Genomic DNA, 15256 nt, shown 5'->3' with positions numbered 1-15256 from the left:
ACAAGCTGAGATGGCTGCAATATGCATCTTGATACATACACGAGTTAAACCATTGTTGAGAAACTCTCACAAATATTTCAAAAACAGAGGGGAAGACACCACACCAGGTCCCATGATATCAGTTAGGCAACAACTAAAAACCATCTTCCATTTGAAAACATAAGATTTTCTAGTTGCAGGCTTTCTTACTTCTTTCAATAGTTGCTGCACATCCTCACGGAACAAGTGCCCAAAAGGTTTCAATTACAGAATCAACCAACCTATTAGTAGCAATTGTTCTAGGCTGGGGTGCTGCAGTCACCATTAACACTGTGTGAGCACATCCAGAGTTTGAGGAAGCCTGTGGTAACTGCCCTGGGCAAAGTCCATTAAAAGGGTGAACCAACTTTGGAAATTCTTTCTAAATCTTCAGAAGTACCTTTGGTATTGGTAGAATGAATAAAGGAACACTCCTGTCCAAGTAAATGTGAATGCTTCCAACCTATAACGATAGCTGCAAGGATGTTTTAAACACAATTTTTTCCCAACAGTCTGTTTTGAAAGGAGGCAGAACTATTTGATGTGTTCTCCACATATGGACCAAATGCAGGCAGACCTCTGGCCTGAGTTTCCAATTGTGAGGCTCCATTCAGGATCTGCTTAGTTTGTCTGCCACTAGGTTTTGCTCTGATGGGATGTATTAGGCCTGAAGTATCACAGAATGCTGTAAGACTAGCTCACAGGGCATCAGTGCCAACCAAAGAGGGTATGACCTTGTACCCCCCCCCCCAGTTGTTTGTTCATGTACAGCATGACTGTGGGGTTGTTTGTGACCAATAAAATAGGGTCTGTAGACCAAACGTTGTGAAAACTTTTAAAATCTCAATCACTGCTAATATTTCTATGAAATTTATGTGCTTTGTACTGTTTGAAGGCAGCCATTTGCCCTGCACTTGAACTCCCCTGGACACTGTTCCCCATGACAATCTGGGAAGCCCATTTAGACTGACTGAACTAGGGTCTGGAAGGAGAAAGGTAGGTCTAGATAAAGAGACATCTGATCCCTCTGCCACTGTAACTCTCATTTCACAAACGTCCAGCAATGGTACTTGGAACTCTAAGGAAACAGGTTCTGAGTCAAACAGTTTTTATTTTTTTTATTTTTTTATTAAGTACCACTGAAATTTTCTCATATGGAGTCTGGCCAGTGGTGTCATGAGGATCACTGATGCCATGAGGTCTAGATCTTTGAGAAGCTTTCCTGTGGAGGTACATTCTTGAAGAAAGAAATTCCTGAAAATGTTCTGAACATTCAAAACTTTGTCTTCTAGACCATACTTTTTTCTGTGTCCATTATATACCCCAGGAATACAGTTCTTTGTGAGGGTATGAGACAGGACATCTGCATGTTCAACTTGAAGTTGGGAGCAACTGGAATGTGATAAGCATCCTTCATATGTAAGGTCACCATGAAACACTGGTTCAGAACAAGGGGACTGCACCATCTACAAGGAGAGGTGAGTACCAAAAAGATTCTAGGGAAAAATAATTTTCCTTTTTGTGGTGCACTGGCTCTGTAACCTCTGTTTGCAACTTGTGAAAGAGCACCAGAGAAAATAGTTGTGTCTGGTCTGGTGGGTGTGGGGGGATTTCCCCAAAGGGAGGAGGATTTTCTATCCACTGCCAAGAGTATCCTCACTGACTGATTCTTGGCACCCACTTGTCTGAGACTATTTGTGGCCATACTGGTAAGGCTGATCTAAAGCCTGGAGGCAGGCTCAATGGCAATGCAGGCTGCTGAGGACAAAGCTGGCAGTAAAAGACTGGATAACTAAGCTTCTATGACAGTGGTTAGGCTTCTCCTATTGGGCTTAGCCATTCCACTATCACAGAGGGTCAGGGAAGGGGATTCTGAGCTCTGGAAAGATGTCAGTCTGGGTGTGTACAGGCACAGAACCAGTGTGTCACTGGGGCAGTGTAAATAATGAACATCAGGCCAGTCAGGATATAAGAATTAAGTTCATTTGCATTTTCTTATTATAGTCACAGGTCTGGTATCTCCTACATTGATTATTCAACATGTTTGCTGATTTTTATATATTTTGTGATGGCACTGACTAGATTTTGGCAGTTTGTTGCACAGGCATAAAATATTTACTGTATATTCCAGTGTCTAACTATGTCATAGATGAGAGGATGGCAACTGAGAGACCAAAAAAACTTAATAAAATGCACTGGTGATGCCTGCACTGTAATACAGTATGTTTTTATTAATTCTCTGATTGTTTAGTTTATCCTAATCAGCACTGACATTAAGATAAGGCTGGAAATCAATGAATGAGTAAAAGTATCATAGATACCATTCTTTGACCCAGTTACTGTAGCTATAAAAAGTGTTCACCTCATGTAAACAGAATTTCTAGTACTGTCCTGTTATTATATGAGAAGGAAAGTTTAAACTAGATATAATCCACCTAAGAAGTTTCAAAATCTTATTTCTTCTGTATTTAACAATCTAATTTGTTAAATCTCTCATGGTTACCATATATATCAAATTTAACAAAAATGACTGAATTCACTACAGCTAAAAGTCTTCATTCTAAATAGTTGGGTTCAGCCTCTGACACTTCAGGCAGTTTCTAATGTCATGTTCTTTCAGCAAGTAAATAAAATACCAGTATGGCTCTTTACTGGCAATCTGAACATGGACACACACGTTTTTCAGGTAAGTAAATGTAGGACCTAACTTGACAAAAAGCAAGGATCAGATTCAAAGTGAGAGGCAAAAAAAACCCAAAACAAAACAAAAAAAAAAACAGCTGGACTCTTGAGGATGTGCAGGTCTATGTAGCCAAGTATTTGCATCGCATCATACATCAGTACTGCTACATGTATATCCCCAAACATGGGCTCTACTACGAAGAAAAGACTAATCCTGACATGTGAAAAAGCTACAGTAAATCAAGGACCCATCAAGGAGGGTCCCTAAACTAAGAGTTTGTGTTTTACTGATAACGGAGTACCTGTTTTCCTAGCTGTGTTTGTTTAGTCAATACATTATACTTTGATTTATCTTTTGTACAAAATGTGGGTTTCACTTACGTAAAAGAAAAGCTGCAACTTAAATGCCAACTAAGCAGCATGGCTGGGTAATTGCTGAATTATTAAATTAACATCCTTCTAGAAGAAAGTCAGTGGCATAGCACTAATGGTTTGTGAAAGATACAAACATGTACTCAAGCTAGGCTTCAATAAGAACAGGTGCATATGCTCAGTATGCTCAGTAGAAGGTTCAACACTCAACAAAGTAATCAACTGTACATGGAAGTACTCAAGTCCTAAAGTGTCAAACCCAAATACACTCCAAATTATACCAAAAAGTAAGAGTAATTTAGAGAAACTGACCTTCTCCAATTCCTTCCAGTCATAATCTGTATTCCCCACTACCATTGCTTGTAGTTCACTTGGCTGGAACAGCTGGAGAACATGACCACCGCAAACTTTAAGAAAGCCCTGACTGAAAGCATTAAATAATGGCTCCACTGATTTGTTGAAGACGTAGTCCACATAGGCATTTACAAAATCATGCCTGAAATTAAACAGTACATATAATCACTTAGTACAGGACAAACTATGTTAACTGTATTATTGCAGCCTCTTACAGAAAAATAATCTATTACATTAAAATTCCCCTTACGTACTCCCAACAGCATTAATGGCAATGTAAATCATGTAAGCAGGGATTTCACCATACATGAAAACTGGGGTAGTTTGGTATTTTTTATGTGGAAAATACAAAGCAGGAGTTGGTGTGGTTATATGATATTTTTGAAATAGACTGCAACATTTCAACAGGTGGAAAAAAAACAGCAATATGATAATGGAATGGCAGAATACAGGGTACTAGGAGCAAAGCCCTTGGCACCGCAAAGCATATAAGAAAAGAGACAGCCAACAGTACATTTTTAGACTCAGACAACATTACTAGTAAAGACAGGAAGAGAGATGTTAGAAATCAACAGCAGCTAAAAAGGCATTACTATTACAAATAATTTCTCCAATGCATTTTTTCTTTGATCCATATCACTATTATATTACTTTCTTTAACATAACTTCTCAATGACATGTTTGTACATACTGTAAACAGTTTTCTTATTTCTCTCTATTGCCTTTTGTTCTACAAAGCGTCATCAATATCTGACCTAATATTTGTATTGTGCTAATGTCATTTCAATAAAAATGTTAAGGAAAAAAAGGCATTATTAGCTGAAGATTCAGCAAAGGCATGGAGACAGCAATGAATAAGATGGAAAGAAAACCTAAACATCTAGGCAGGTACAACTAGAAAATGTAACCAGCTGCAGAGCTCTCAAAAGCAGAAAGGTAAGCAGTACATGAAAACAAAACACATTTGGAGAAGAGGGGAGAAAAAAAGAGCAGCACTTTGCATAAAAGTAAAAGATTAAGATCTTAAAAAAAATGATTACCATAGAAATTATTACTAAAGCTCTAAGACAGTGCATGTGGCCTGATGTCAGTCAGTAATTTTACAAAATGACCACAGATATGGACCATCACACAATTTTTGGGTACCTCTTGGTTAGCAGGCAGCAAATTTCTTTTCTTGTTATGAAATGCATCATGTTTTATTATACAATACCTGGAAGATGGGATCTTACGTACAGAAAGGGAATACTTTCAACTGGGGAAACATGAGAGATATGCAGAATGAGTTGAAGCTCTACCTACGGATGACAATCAAATCTTTTTTGTTCGTTACTGAATGATAATAACTGGTCAGTGGAAACCTTTTACATACTGATCATGTCCCCCTGGGGCCTAGTTTCACATGCCCACCTGGGGCCTAGTTTCAAAGCGGCAAAAAGAGCTAAACATACAGAGCACTGAATAAACTGATGGCTACTATGCTGAGAAACACTTTTCAGTAAGATTAACTCTACACAGTTCAACCTTTGAAGTAACACCTGTTTCACAGACGTGCCTCTCAAATGTCCATGATTTCATCTCATATTTTAGTGCTATCCCTCTTAAAATGCTTGACTGTTAGTACATCACTGATTACAAACAATAATGCCAGTGATTAGAGCTCAACAATTCTTCTCTTCAAAAATAAATGCGGATGCAAAACCTGTTGCTCTATTATGTTTTAAGTGAATTAAAGCAAAAAATGTTCCTGATTTTGGTCCTTTGTCCCCCCTTTACTTTTGGCTTTGTCCAGAATTGTGGAGTAAATAAGTTGGGCGGTACAGTTCACAGCAGACATCAAGATATATGCACACTTTTTAACTCAGACAGCTTAACATCTGCTATTCAAGAAGAAATATACCTTCCTGAACAAAGTCTTCTGCACACCGTCCGTCTAAAGGTATTTTGAATATTTAAGCATAAGTCTGCAAAGTGAAAGACAACTGGCCCTCTATGATAAACTGAAAAGCTGTATGCTAAATATATAAGTGAATTGAAACAAAAAGAGAAAGAAATTAAAAAATGATACTATGAAGTCTATATAACAGTAGAACCATTCAAATATACAGCATGTGGGAGAGAAAATGACTTCATTATGATTGCTTTTCTGGTACATCAATGACAGTCAACGTACATATGAAATTAATACACTGCGTTGGAGCTAAAGCTCTTCCTTAAAAGGACAAAGTGCACCAAATTGTGCACATTACCTCTTACATCTGCTCTAATATCTTTAGTGAAATTTAATAAAAGCTAATGTCTAACAATGATCTTTCCTTTTTCATTTAAAAGAAAAAAGAAACAAACATCAGTTTTGCAACATTTGTGAACCTCTTTTATAGTTCACAAGAAACAAGAATCAAAGTTATCCACATACAATGTCTAGGTTAGTTAGAAAGATAAATAATTACACTGGTATGAATGTTCTGAATTTTCCAGATATATGTGAGCACAATTAGCCAATTTCCAAACAGCAGCAGAAGGTTGGGGGTAAAAAAACCCTCATTTCAGTGACTGTCTTGTCCCCCAATTTTTTCCTTTTAATAAACTGTCTCTGATATCACACACTGGTTTAAAAAAATCAAAATCATTACACTTTGTGGCAATCACAGTAATAGAGCTATTCAACTGTAACCCTGGATTACTCAATACAGAAGCATATCTTTGGAAGAGTCTTCTGCAGAAAATACAATACCTGGGAACATCCTGTTTTGAAGATTTTAGTCCTTCTACACATGGCATCCCCACTCTGAAGGTAAAGAAGAAACACACTCCCACAGACCTCAGCTACTGAGAACCACTTGAACTAAGTTCCAACTGCAAAAAACAGACACAAAACAACAGATATATGCATTTATAAATTTGATGGCTTAAGCACAGAAAAACTTCCATTGCAAACTCTGGAAGTTGCATGTTTGCTGTCAGGAAAAATGTGGTTGCGCCCATGTTGGAAAGCCTCCTTTGGGATTTCTGTAAAGGCATAAGATGACTATCATATGACATTACAGATGGTCCCCAAGGAAGGCTTCTTTTGATCTCAAGGACTTTGTCCAGTGGGTAATATGGTGACAAGATGGCTACCACCCGAGAACCAAGGCACTAAGTAAGGGTTAAATTCGATCACAGTGCAGGAGTCCTCAAGAGTTTGACAACAATGGCCTGTGGAAAATTCAAAGCCTAGAATCAGGCCTATCAGTGATGGTGATATGCTTTGGACTTTCTGGTCAACACTTTTTCAGAACTAAAGGGTACTGGAGGAGTGAAGGCAATGAGTAAACTCATCTTCCTTCCAGCTTATTCAGAATATTCACCACCAATAATATTCCCAGTTTTGCAGAAAAGTCCAACATGGGCGCAGCCACATTTTCCTAGATATCAAACAGGTAACCAGAGCAGCGGTAGCATTGTCGCCTCACAGCAATAGGTTCTCCAGTTCGATTCTCGGCTGGAGCACCTTCTGTGTGGAGTCTGCATGTCCTCCCCGCAGTCGAGTGGCGTTCGAAAAACATGTGTAAATGGGCATGCCTTCGTTGAAGGTTGGGCGCCGAGCTGGCACCTTGGCACCGTAAAAATCAACTGCCAATCATTAGTGGACCGGAGTTCCGATGTGCCGACCCCTAACCGGGAAAAGACGAAAGAAAAACAACAATCAGAGTGCTCTGCATGTGGAAGAAATACAGTTATGTCCCACTGCCATAACTGTAGATGTTCAAGTAGATCAATGTGTCATGCAGAAGCCCGTGACTGACTTCATTTCTTTACATCATCCCTAGTCGATGGACGTCCAAAGAATGATGTATGGAAGTCAGAGTATAAGAAGATTATTTGTCAGCACCATCTTCAGGTCTTTCTAAGCAGCAAAAGAGCAGTCTGATACCGGAGGACAGCATGACCTCCTCAGCTGTCTGAACTTGAGAGAGGAGGAGGGAAACACAGGACGTGGGGGGGATGATGGAGATAAGAAAACTGTCTGCAGGGAAAAAAACTCCTCTACTTCTTGCACCCAGCAAGTGGGGAAACAAGCGGTCAGCACATAAAGGGATTGGAGGGTGGGAATATGTACTGTAACACTGATCTACTCGAATTTCTACAATTATGCCAAGTGGGACTTAACTGTACTATGTTTTTCATAGTCAATGTTGCAGTACTTATTCTTGATAGGACTCTCAAAGCTAAACACTGGGCGGTGGATCATCTGAATGATCTTACGAAATAAGATTCTGCAGGATGGCAGAAGCCAAACCTGCACTAGCCTTGGAGTCATTGCCTAAGTTATCATGTTTTGTGAAATTGCGCCCAGAGTTCCATATGGCTGCCTGGTTTGGAAGTCCTTTAAGGAAAGCAGTGGTAATCACCTCATTTCTGGTGGAGTGAACTTTAATATGCACAGGTAAATCCATCCCACGATGGGAGTAACGGAACTTAATACTGTTAGCTATCCATTTAGAGATGGTTTGTTTGTAGACTGGTTTGCCTGTTTACCCTCTGCAAAAGCCACTGCTCTGCTCTATTAGAGTTTTTGTCTTATCTAGATGGTCCCTGATCAGCCTGTGCACACCAAAAAATGAATAGCTTGCTCTGCCCTCTTCTGTGGATTTGGGTAGAAGACTGTAAGGTGAATATCCTAGTATAAAGATAGTTCTGATACCACTTTAGGCATAAAGGTTGGGATTGTTCTGAGAGTGACACTATCCCTATGAAAGACAGTAAAAGCTTTTTTATACGAGGGCTTGTAGCATTGCTCTCCACTAGTCAGGGACAAATCCGGAAATAATAAGGGACAATTTTAAAATACTAGCACTATTAACTTGAGATGCTGACAGAATAAGAGAATGCAAATTAACATACATTTTCTGAACTTAAAGTTGTTTATAATTCTAATTACTATTATTTATTAAGTGCGATTCATCACCTTTAAATCTAACAGCCACCAGTCTTAAGAAGGATTAAGAGGGACAAACCTAAAATTTGACTCAGAAATCAGGGACAGCTGGTATGGCTTGTAGCTCAAGCTTTCCTAGCTGAAATCACAGCTATGAGGAAGGTGGTCTTCCAGAATAACAATCTTTACAGTGGCAGCTGCTTCAAAGGGAAGCAAAAATAACCATCTTCAGAATTGCAATGGCAGCTGCTTCAAAGGAAGGCAAAGTTAGTTTTTCAGAGACAGTTTAGATCTAAATGTAAAAATGGGGTTCCCTCTGGGTGTCACCCCTTTTCGAAAAAAAATGTTTGTGTGTGGGGGGGGTGTGGGAAGGCAGGTGGCGCATTGTTGGGGCAAGCTGAAATGGCAGATGCGTGTATGTAAATGCTGGAACAGGAAAGGCCCAATGTACAAAGGTCTGACAGGTACTGTTTAGTAAAAGTACGCAAAGACCACCAAGTAGCTGCCTCAAGGATGGAACTAGTATCCAATCCCTTGAAAAAAACACCAGATAAAGCCACAGCCCTGGTAGAATGACCCTTTACAGAAGTAAAAAGGCTTTTCCTATGAAAAGAATAATAAAAGGAAATTACCTCAGAGATACAAGAAGAAATTGTTTGCTGAGAAACAGTCAAATCTAGAGATCTAGGATGAAAAGAAACACAAAAATTGCTCAGATTTATGAATGGCTTTAGTTTTACCCAAGTAATATCTGAATTGTTTATGTAAATCCAGGGAGTGAAGAACCTTCTCACTAGCACACTGCAGCGAAGTGAAAAAAGTCAGCAAATTGATAGACTGATGAACAGACATCTTATTAACCGCCTTGGGCATAAAAGGATTAGTATGAAGAGACATCCTGTTCCTATAAAAACTAAAAAAGGGGGGACAGTCCTAAGGGCCTAAAGCTCAGACACCCTTCTATCTGAGTTAAGGGGCAAAAGAAGAACAGTTTTCCATGTACACGGCTGCAAGGAAGCTGAAGCTGTAGGCTCAAAAGGAACCAGAGTCCATTTTTCAAGAACAAAATTAAGGTCTCAGGAATGAGGAAGAAGCTTCCTGGAAGGCCTAATATGAAGAACACCTTTGAGAAATTAATTGACTTCAAATCTTGAAGCTAAAAGAGGAGTCAAAGGCAGACAAGCAGAAATAGCTGATGTGTATTAAGTGAAGAGTATGTCAACCCAGCATGGATCAATTCACACAAATGAGAAAGAACTAAAGGAACTTAACACAAAGTGGATCCTGGTTACGAGCAAGACACCAGACAGAAAATCTCTTCCACTTGGTTAAATAAAATTTCCTGGTAGTGGCTTTCCTGGCCTCCTGTAGAACCTGAAGTACGTCCTCAAAAATAGGTGCCTAAAAGGAAACAAAATCCTATTACCCACAATGTCAGGTGAAGAATGGACAAGTGAGGCTAGATGAGAGACCCTTTGTCTTGTGTGACTAAGTTCACCCTGTGAGGTAATTTGTAGTGATTGCCTTTGGCTAAGTGCCGAAGAGGAGGGAATCAATGCTGTCTGGGAGACAAGGGAGTTAGCAACAAGATTATGGGAGAGTCCTGTTTTATCTTGAACAGGACTCTTCTTATGAGAAGGGGAAGGTAGGCATAAAGAAACATTTAATTCCAAGGAAAATACAGGGCGTCCACCTTCCATGCCAGAGGACATGGGACTGGTACAAAAGAGTAGAAGTTGTCTGTTCAGAGGGGATGCAAGAAGTACCACCTGAGGAGTACCCACTGGTGGACAATGTCCAGAAACACATCTGTGGAGCATCAACCTGAGAGTCTGCGTTATGGACCTGCTCAGAGAGTCTGCCACAATGCTCTGTTCCAAAGGAATATAAACAGCCTGAAAAGTCACCTAACTGGACAGCCAGATCCCAAATCTGAATTGCTACAAATGGTAGGATCGTGTCCTCATCTTGTTTGTTGATGTACCACATCACTGTGGTATTGTTTGTAAAGATTTTGGGAGACCCTGGAAGGAACAGAGTATGGAAGGTCTGAAAAGCAAGAAACCTCTCATCTCCTTGATGATGATATGGTCAACCCTTTGACAAATGGACTAAAGGCCCTGAATTTTTAGAGAGCGTAAAGGAGCTCCACCCCCCCCCCCCCATCTGAAAAAAGTCCTTGAGCGGTTACTGAGGGCTGAAAAGGAAGCCATGAGTTGAGAGACAGCTGATGAATCCACCACTGAAGCTCTACCTTGAGGCAAGGAAGAGGAGGAACTAGAAAATCTAAAGATAGTGACTGTTGATGCCATACTGACTTTAGGAACCACTGCAGTTTTCTCATGTGAACCCTGGCTAGAGGAAGCACAGGAATGGTGGAAGCCATATACCCCAGAGCTCTTAGAAACTTCCTGGCTGTAACTAACACCTGAGGAAGAAGGAACTGAAAAAAGGCAATCAGAGTCAAAGCCTTGGAAGGCAGCATAGGAATGGTCTGGATCCTGCACCCGAGGAAAAACAAGATCCTGAGGAGGAGTCAGGAAGGATTTCTGGACATTAGTGTAAACTCTAGGCTCTGCAAGATGCAAATAAGCATTGTGGAGGAGCTGAAACAGGATCTCTGGAGAAGAAGCCTCAATGAGCAGGCTGTCCAGGTGAGGAAAAATGTGTACCCTCTCATCCCGTAAAAGGCAATTAGACAGGAGTGAGAAATTTGGTGAAGGCCACTGTGGCAGTAGATAGAACAAAGGGCAAAGCTGAGAACTGAAAATGCAAGGAGGAAACAGAGAAAAGCAAACATTTTCTGAAACGAGGATGAACAGGGATGTGAAGATAGGCATCCTTAACATCCAGAAGACTAGGAAAGCCTGAGGTAGACCAGGAAATGAGTTCTGAAGGGACAATATCAAAAAAGAAAAACTTCAGAAAGGTGTTGAGCTGAGAAAGATCCAGAATGGACCTCCAGGTGCATACATTCTGGAATAAAACCCCTTCCCCTTTGAAGAGCAGAAACTGCTTGGATGGTACCCTGAGACAAAAGGCTCTGAAGTAGATCTGGAAAAAAGGCAGCTGTTTCTGAGAAGGTTGAGGAATTGTCCAAAAGGGAGGAAGGGATTTCCACACCACCTAATATCCCTGACGAATGACGGAAAGAACCCAAGAATCCTTAGTGATTCTTAACCAATTGTGAAGAGAGAGGGGAAAGACAGAGATAAAGGAACCTGACTTAGCAGGGATGGAGGGAGGTAGACAGAAAGAACATGGCTTGTCTGGAAAAAGAAGCTTCTGAGTAGACTTAGCAGGAGAAGCCCTTCTAGAACCCATTTTACCTTTGGAAGGAGGGCAAATCTGTCTACGTACAAATGCAGGCTTGAAAGGATAATTCATCTAAAACTGGGAACAGGGGAAACAAACATGTTTAACTTCCTGCAAGGCCTTTACCTTTCTCCTGCGGAGATTTAAAAAGCTCAGCAGCTGCAGAAAGCACAGTTGTGTAAAATCTTACTATAACAGTAGATGTCCTTTCTCTTCACTGTTGCAGTATTCTTATGTTAACAGACATCTTTTCTTTTATTAGGTTAAACACCTTCTCATCCCCAGAAATAAACTGAAAACCTCGCACAGGCAAAATTGGAATCCCTCAAAATAAATGTCCAATGTATAAATAAAAATGAGGAACTCTCCGAGACAAAGCTTGATAAAACGCTATTTAATGACAAATCCACAAAGACAGAGTGAGCGCTTTCGCACAAAGTGCTTCTTCAGATTAACAAAACAAACTAAAATAATATTATTTAAATTAAAATACCTTGATACATCCACAAATCAGAGAACAACTGAAATTATTTATGCAACTCTCTGGATCTCAGTGCAGGCTTTCATTTATAGCTTCTCATCCCCCCTCACTGCATCTTGGCTCCTGGCTCCCAGATAAGCTCCTAAAAAGCCATAAGAGCCCGGTGCCTCTTCCATTGCTTACAACATCTGGACGCCTGGATCCTATTTTGGACCCCACTTCTTTGTATGGTTTAAGTATGTGTATGGGAACTTACCTCCTGCCTAACTGTACCTGTATCTATCGTATTGTTATTGTGTACTGTGTTACTGTGTTGTGGTGCCCTAGTACATCACCTTCCCACTACTGTCACTTAACTCTGTCTTCCCAGTTTTCTTAGTCTACCACTGTCCTATCTACCCTCCTTCGCTTCCTTCTGGCATTCTCCTAAAATTTTTTCTCTCTCTCTCCCACCTACAGCACTCTTTTCCCCCTCTCCCCTTCACTGGTTCTATCACTACCTACTCTCCACGACTTACATTTTTTTCTCTTTCCCATTTTTCACCCACATTCTCTCTTCTATTGGCTTTTTTCAGCCTGATTTCCTCCACCCCTAGTTTCTTTGCTGCACTGTTTCCTCCATAATTCCTCTCCTTTCCTTACCTTGCTGTTTTTTTTTTTCAAAGCCCAACTGCAAAGGTCTTGCCCACTCCATTCGCCCTTTGCTTGGGCTCACTCCACTCCCCTACCCCCATTCCCACCCACCCCATAGCAATTACATTTAGTTAGCCATACCCCACCCATCATCCAATCAAGCAATCTACACCCAGCCCCACCCACTCAATATACATAACTAATCTACCCTCTAATCTACCACTTTACCATCATAATTTACTACCAACTCCTACTTTCTATTTTAGCTACTGTTCCCCCTCCCCACAATCCCCCTCTGGAACCGCTGCATTTATCTCACAACTATGACCATACTACTCCTTCCTCTGACACTCTCTCTCTCATTCCTTCTACATCTCACAACACTTCTTCCCACTCAAACACAATTCTTACCCACCTCCAGCACTTCTGCCCAAACCCCCAACCACAAATCTTACTCTAACATATCTTCTAGTCTCTACTCCACTAATACATTGCTATTCTTCAAACCCAAAATCCTTTCATACTCACACAACACCCTACTTACAACACTCCTTACAACACAGTACAACTCTAAGCTCAAACTGCTGTCAACATTACACACAAATAGTACCACTACTCTATCCCAGTGAGGGAACATCCACCCCGACCCTGGACCTACTCCATTTGCCTCTTCCCCTCTCAAACCTCAAAAGTCATTAAATCTCACCACCATCAGCATACAAAGTATGAGAAACAAATTCCAGAATTCCATGCCTGGATATCTTATTCCAGACCAGATATAATTGCTGTAACTGAGACATGGCTAAAGCCATACATAAAAGACACAGAATTTCTCCATCCAGGTTTTTTCCTGTCTAAGATCAGACAGACCTCACAAGGAGGATTTGAACTTCTGCACCCTAACTCCTGTACTATCATTCCTCACTCAAACCCTATTCCAAAATTCTCCACAGCAGAACTCATAGCACATTTACAATTGAACAAATTCAAACGTCACTGCCTGGTAGTCATATATATCCCACCAGGTAATAATATCCCTATAGTAGAAGAAATCTTAGCCTGGACCTCAAACAATATCCACAAAGAAACAATAATCTTAGGTGATGTTAACATAAACTGGATAGAACATACAACTACCTCTCCCAATGTAGCCATCAATCACTATAACTTTACTCAACTTATTACTAGCACAACCCAACCTAGAAACAGCAGTGGCTCCATTCTCAACTGGATCTCAGAACAAAATTTCTTCAGCAGGAACTCTCCCCTGCAATATCAGTGACCATCAGCTTGCCTACCTTAACCCATCACCAATACAGACCTACCAGAAAGCTAGCCAACTTCAATCCAACAAACTTCAATGATATACTCAGTAAAATAAACTGGAGAATTCTAAAATTCCTACCCCTGGGTGAAGCCATTGAATTATTCAATTTAACATTCCTAAACATCCTCAACAGAATGGCCCCCCTTCGAAACAAAAGAATAAAAACAAATCATGCAATCTTTCTAAAGAAACCAAACAATTATGACTACAAGAGATAAAACATGGAAAAAATGGCAGAAAAGCAAAAACCCCACCGATCTCCAGCTCTTCAAACACCTCCGCAACCAGGTCAAACGTCTAGTTATTAAAGACAAAAAAAAATATTACCTCCATCTGCAAAACAGTTGTAACCATAATTCTAAAAGATTTTGGAACTCAGTCTCTACTCTACTAAATCCTGGTACCAAAAACAACCCTTGCCCAAATCCTAACAATACCCCTGCTGAACTCGCTTCATTCTTCAATTCCTACTTTATAAAGACTATATCCACACTGGCTGCCACCTTTCCTCAAACTAATCATAACAAGCCCACAACTCATTCTTCATCTATGAACTCTTCTTGCCAATGTTTTACTCTCTCTCCTATTCCCACTTCCACTATAATCAAGCTCTTACTAAAACTCAAACCTGGTAGTACCGCCCCTGACAACCTACCTCTTGAGTACCTACAAGTGAAAGCTAGACCAATCAGCTACCCCATTCAGTATTCTCATTAACAGATCTATCCAAGAATCCTACGTAACCTCCCTCTGGAAAAAAGCCTACATAATACCCTTACATAAAGGTGGGAACAACACAGAAATCTCTAATTTCCGCCCTATTGCCATACTACCCCCCCCATCTCCAAAATAATGGAAAATGCATCCAAACCCAACTTATGAATTATCTACTCCAAAACCAACTCCTTTCCACCACCCAGCATGGCTTTTGACCTGGACACAGCACTATAACTGCTCTCCTATCCTTCTTGAATACTGTCAACATCAACCGTAATGATGACAAACTCGTCTCTGCACTCTTCCTTGATCTATCTAAGGCCTTTGGCACCATCTCCTATTCTCTCCTCCTTTCTAAGCTCTCACACCTAGGCATGTCCACTTCTGATCTTGACTGGTGCACTATCTTACTAACCGACAACAATCTACCAAATGG

The 15256-nt window shown here is 40.4% G+C and overlaps 1 protein-coding gene across 4 annotated transcripts in view; it reads right to left on the bottom strand.

The window, feature by feature from the left end:
• Window positions 1-15256, bottom strand: part of HERC4 (HECT and RLD domain containing E3 ubiquitin protein ligase 4) — a 3175640-nt gene that overhangs the window by 130785 nt on the left and 3029599 nt on the right. For all 4 annotated transcript variants that reach the window (XM_044056374.1, XM_044056377.1, XM_044056376.1 and 1 more), the window contains one exon: window positions 3385-3568. In XM_044056374.1, coding sequence (XP_043912309.1) covers window positions 3385-3568 — 184 coding nt within the window. The remainder of the gene's footprint in view (window positions 1-3384; window positions 3569-15256) is intronic.

Source organism: Protopterus annectens, chromosome 14.part0, assembly GCF_019279795.1.
Source record: "Protopterus annectens isolate FY-2018-M chromosome 14.part0, PAN1.0, whole genome shotgun sequence".
In the NCBI taxonomy this organism is placed as follows: Eukaryota; Metazoa; Chordata; order Ceratodontiformes; family Protopteridae; genus Protopterus; species Protopterus annectens.
Note: the sequence above shows the minus strand (reverse complement) of the source record. Positions and strands in the feature narration are given on the sequence as shown.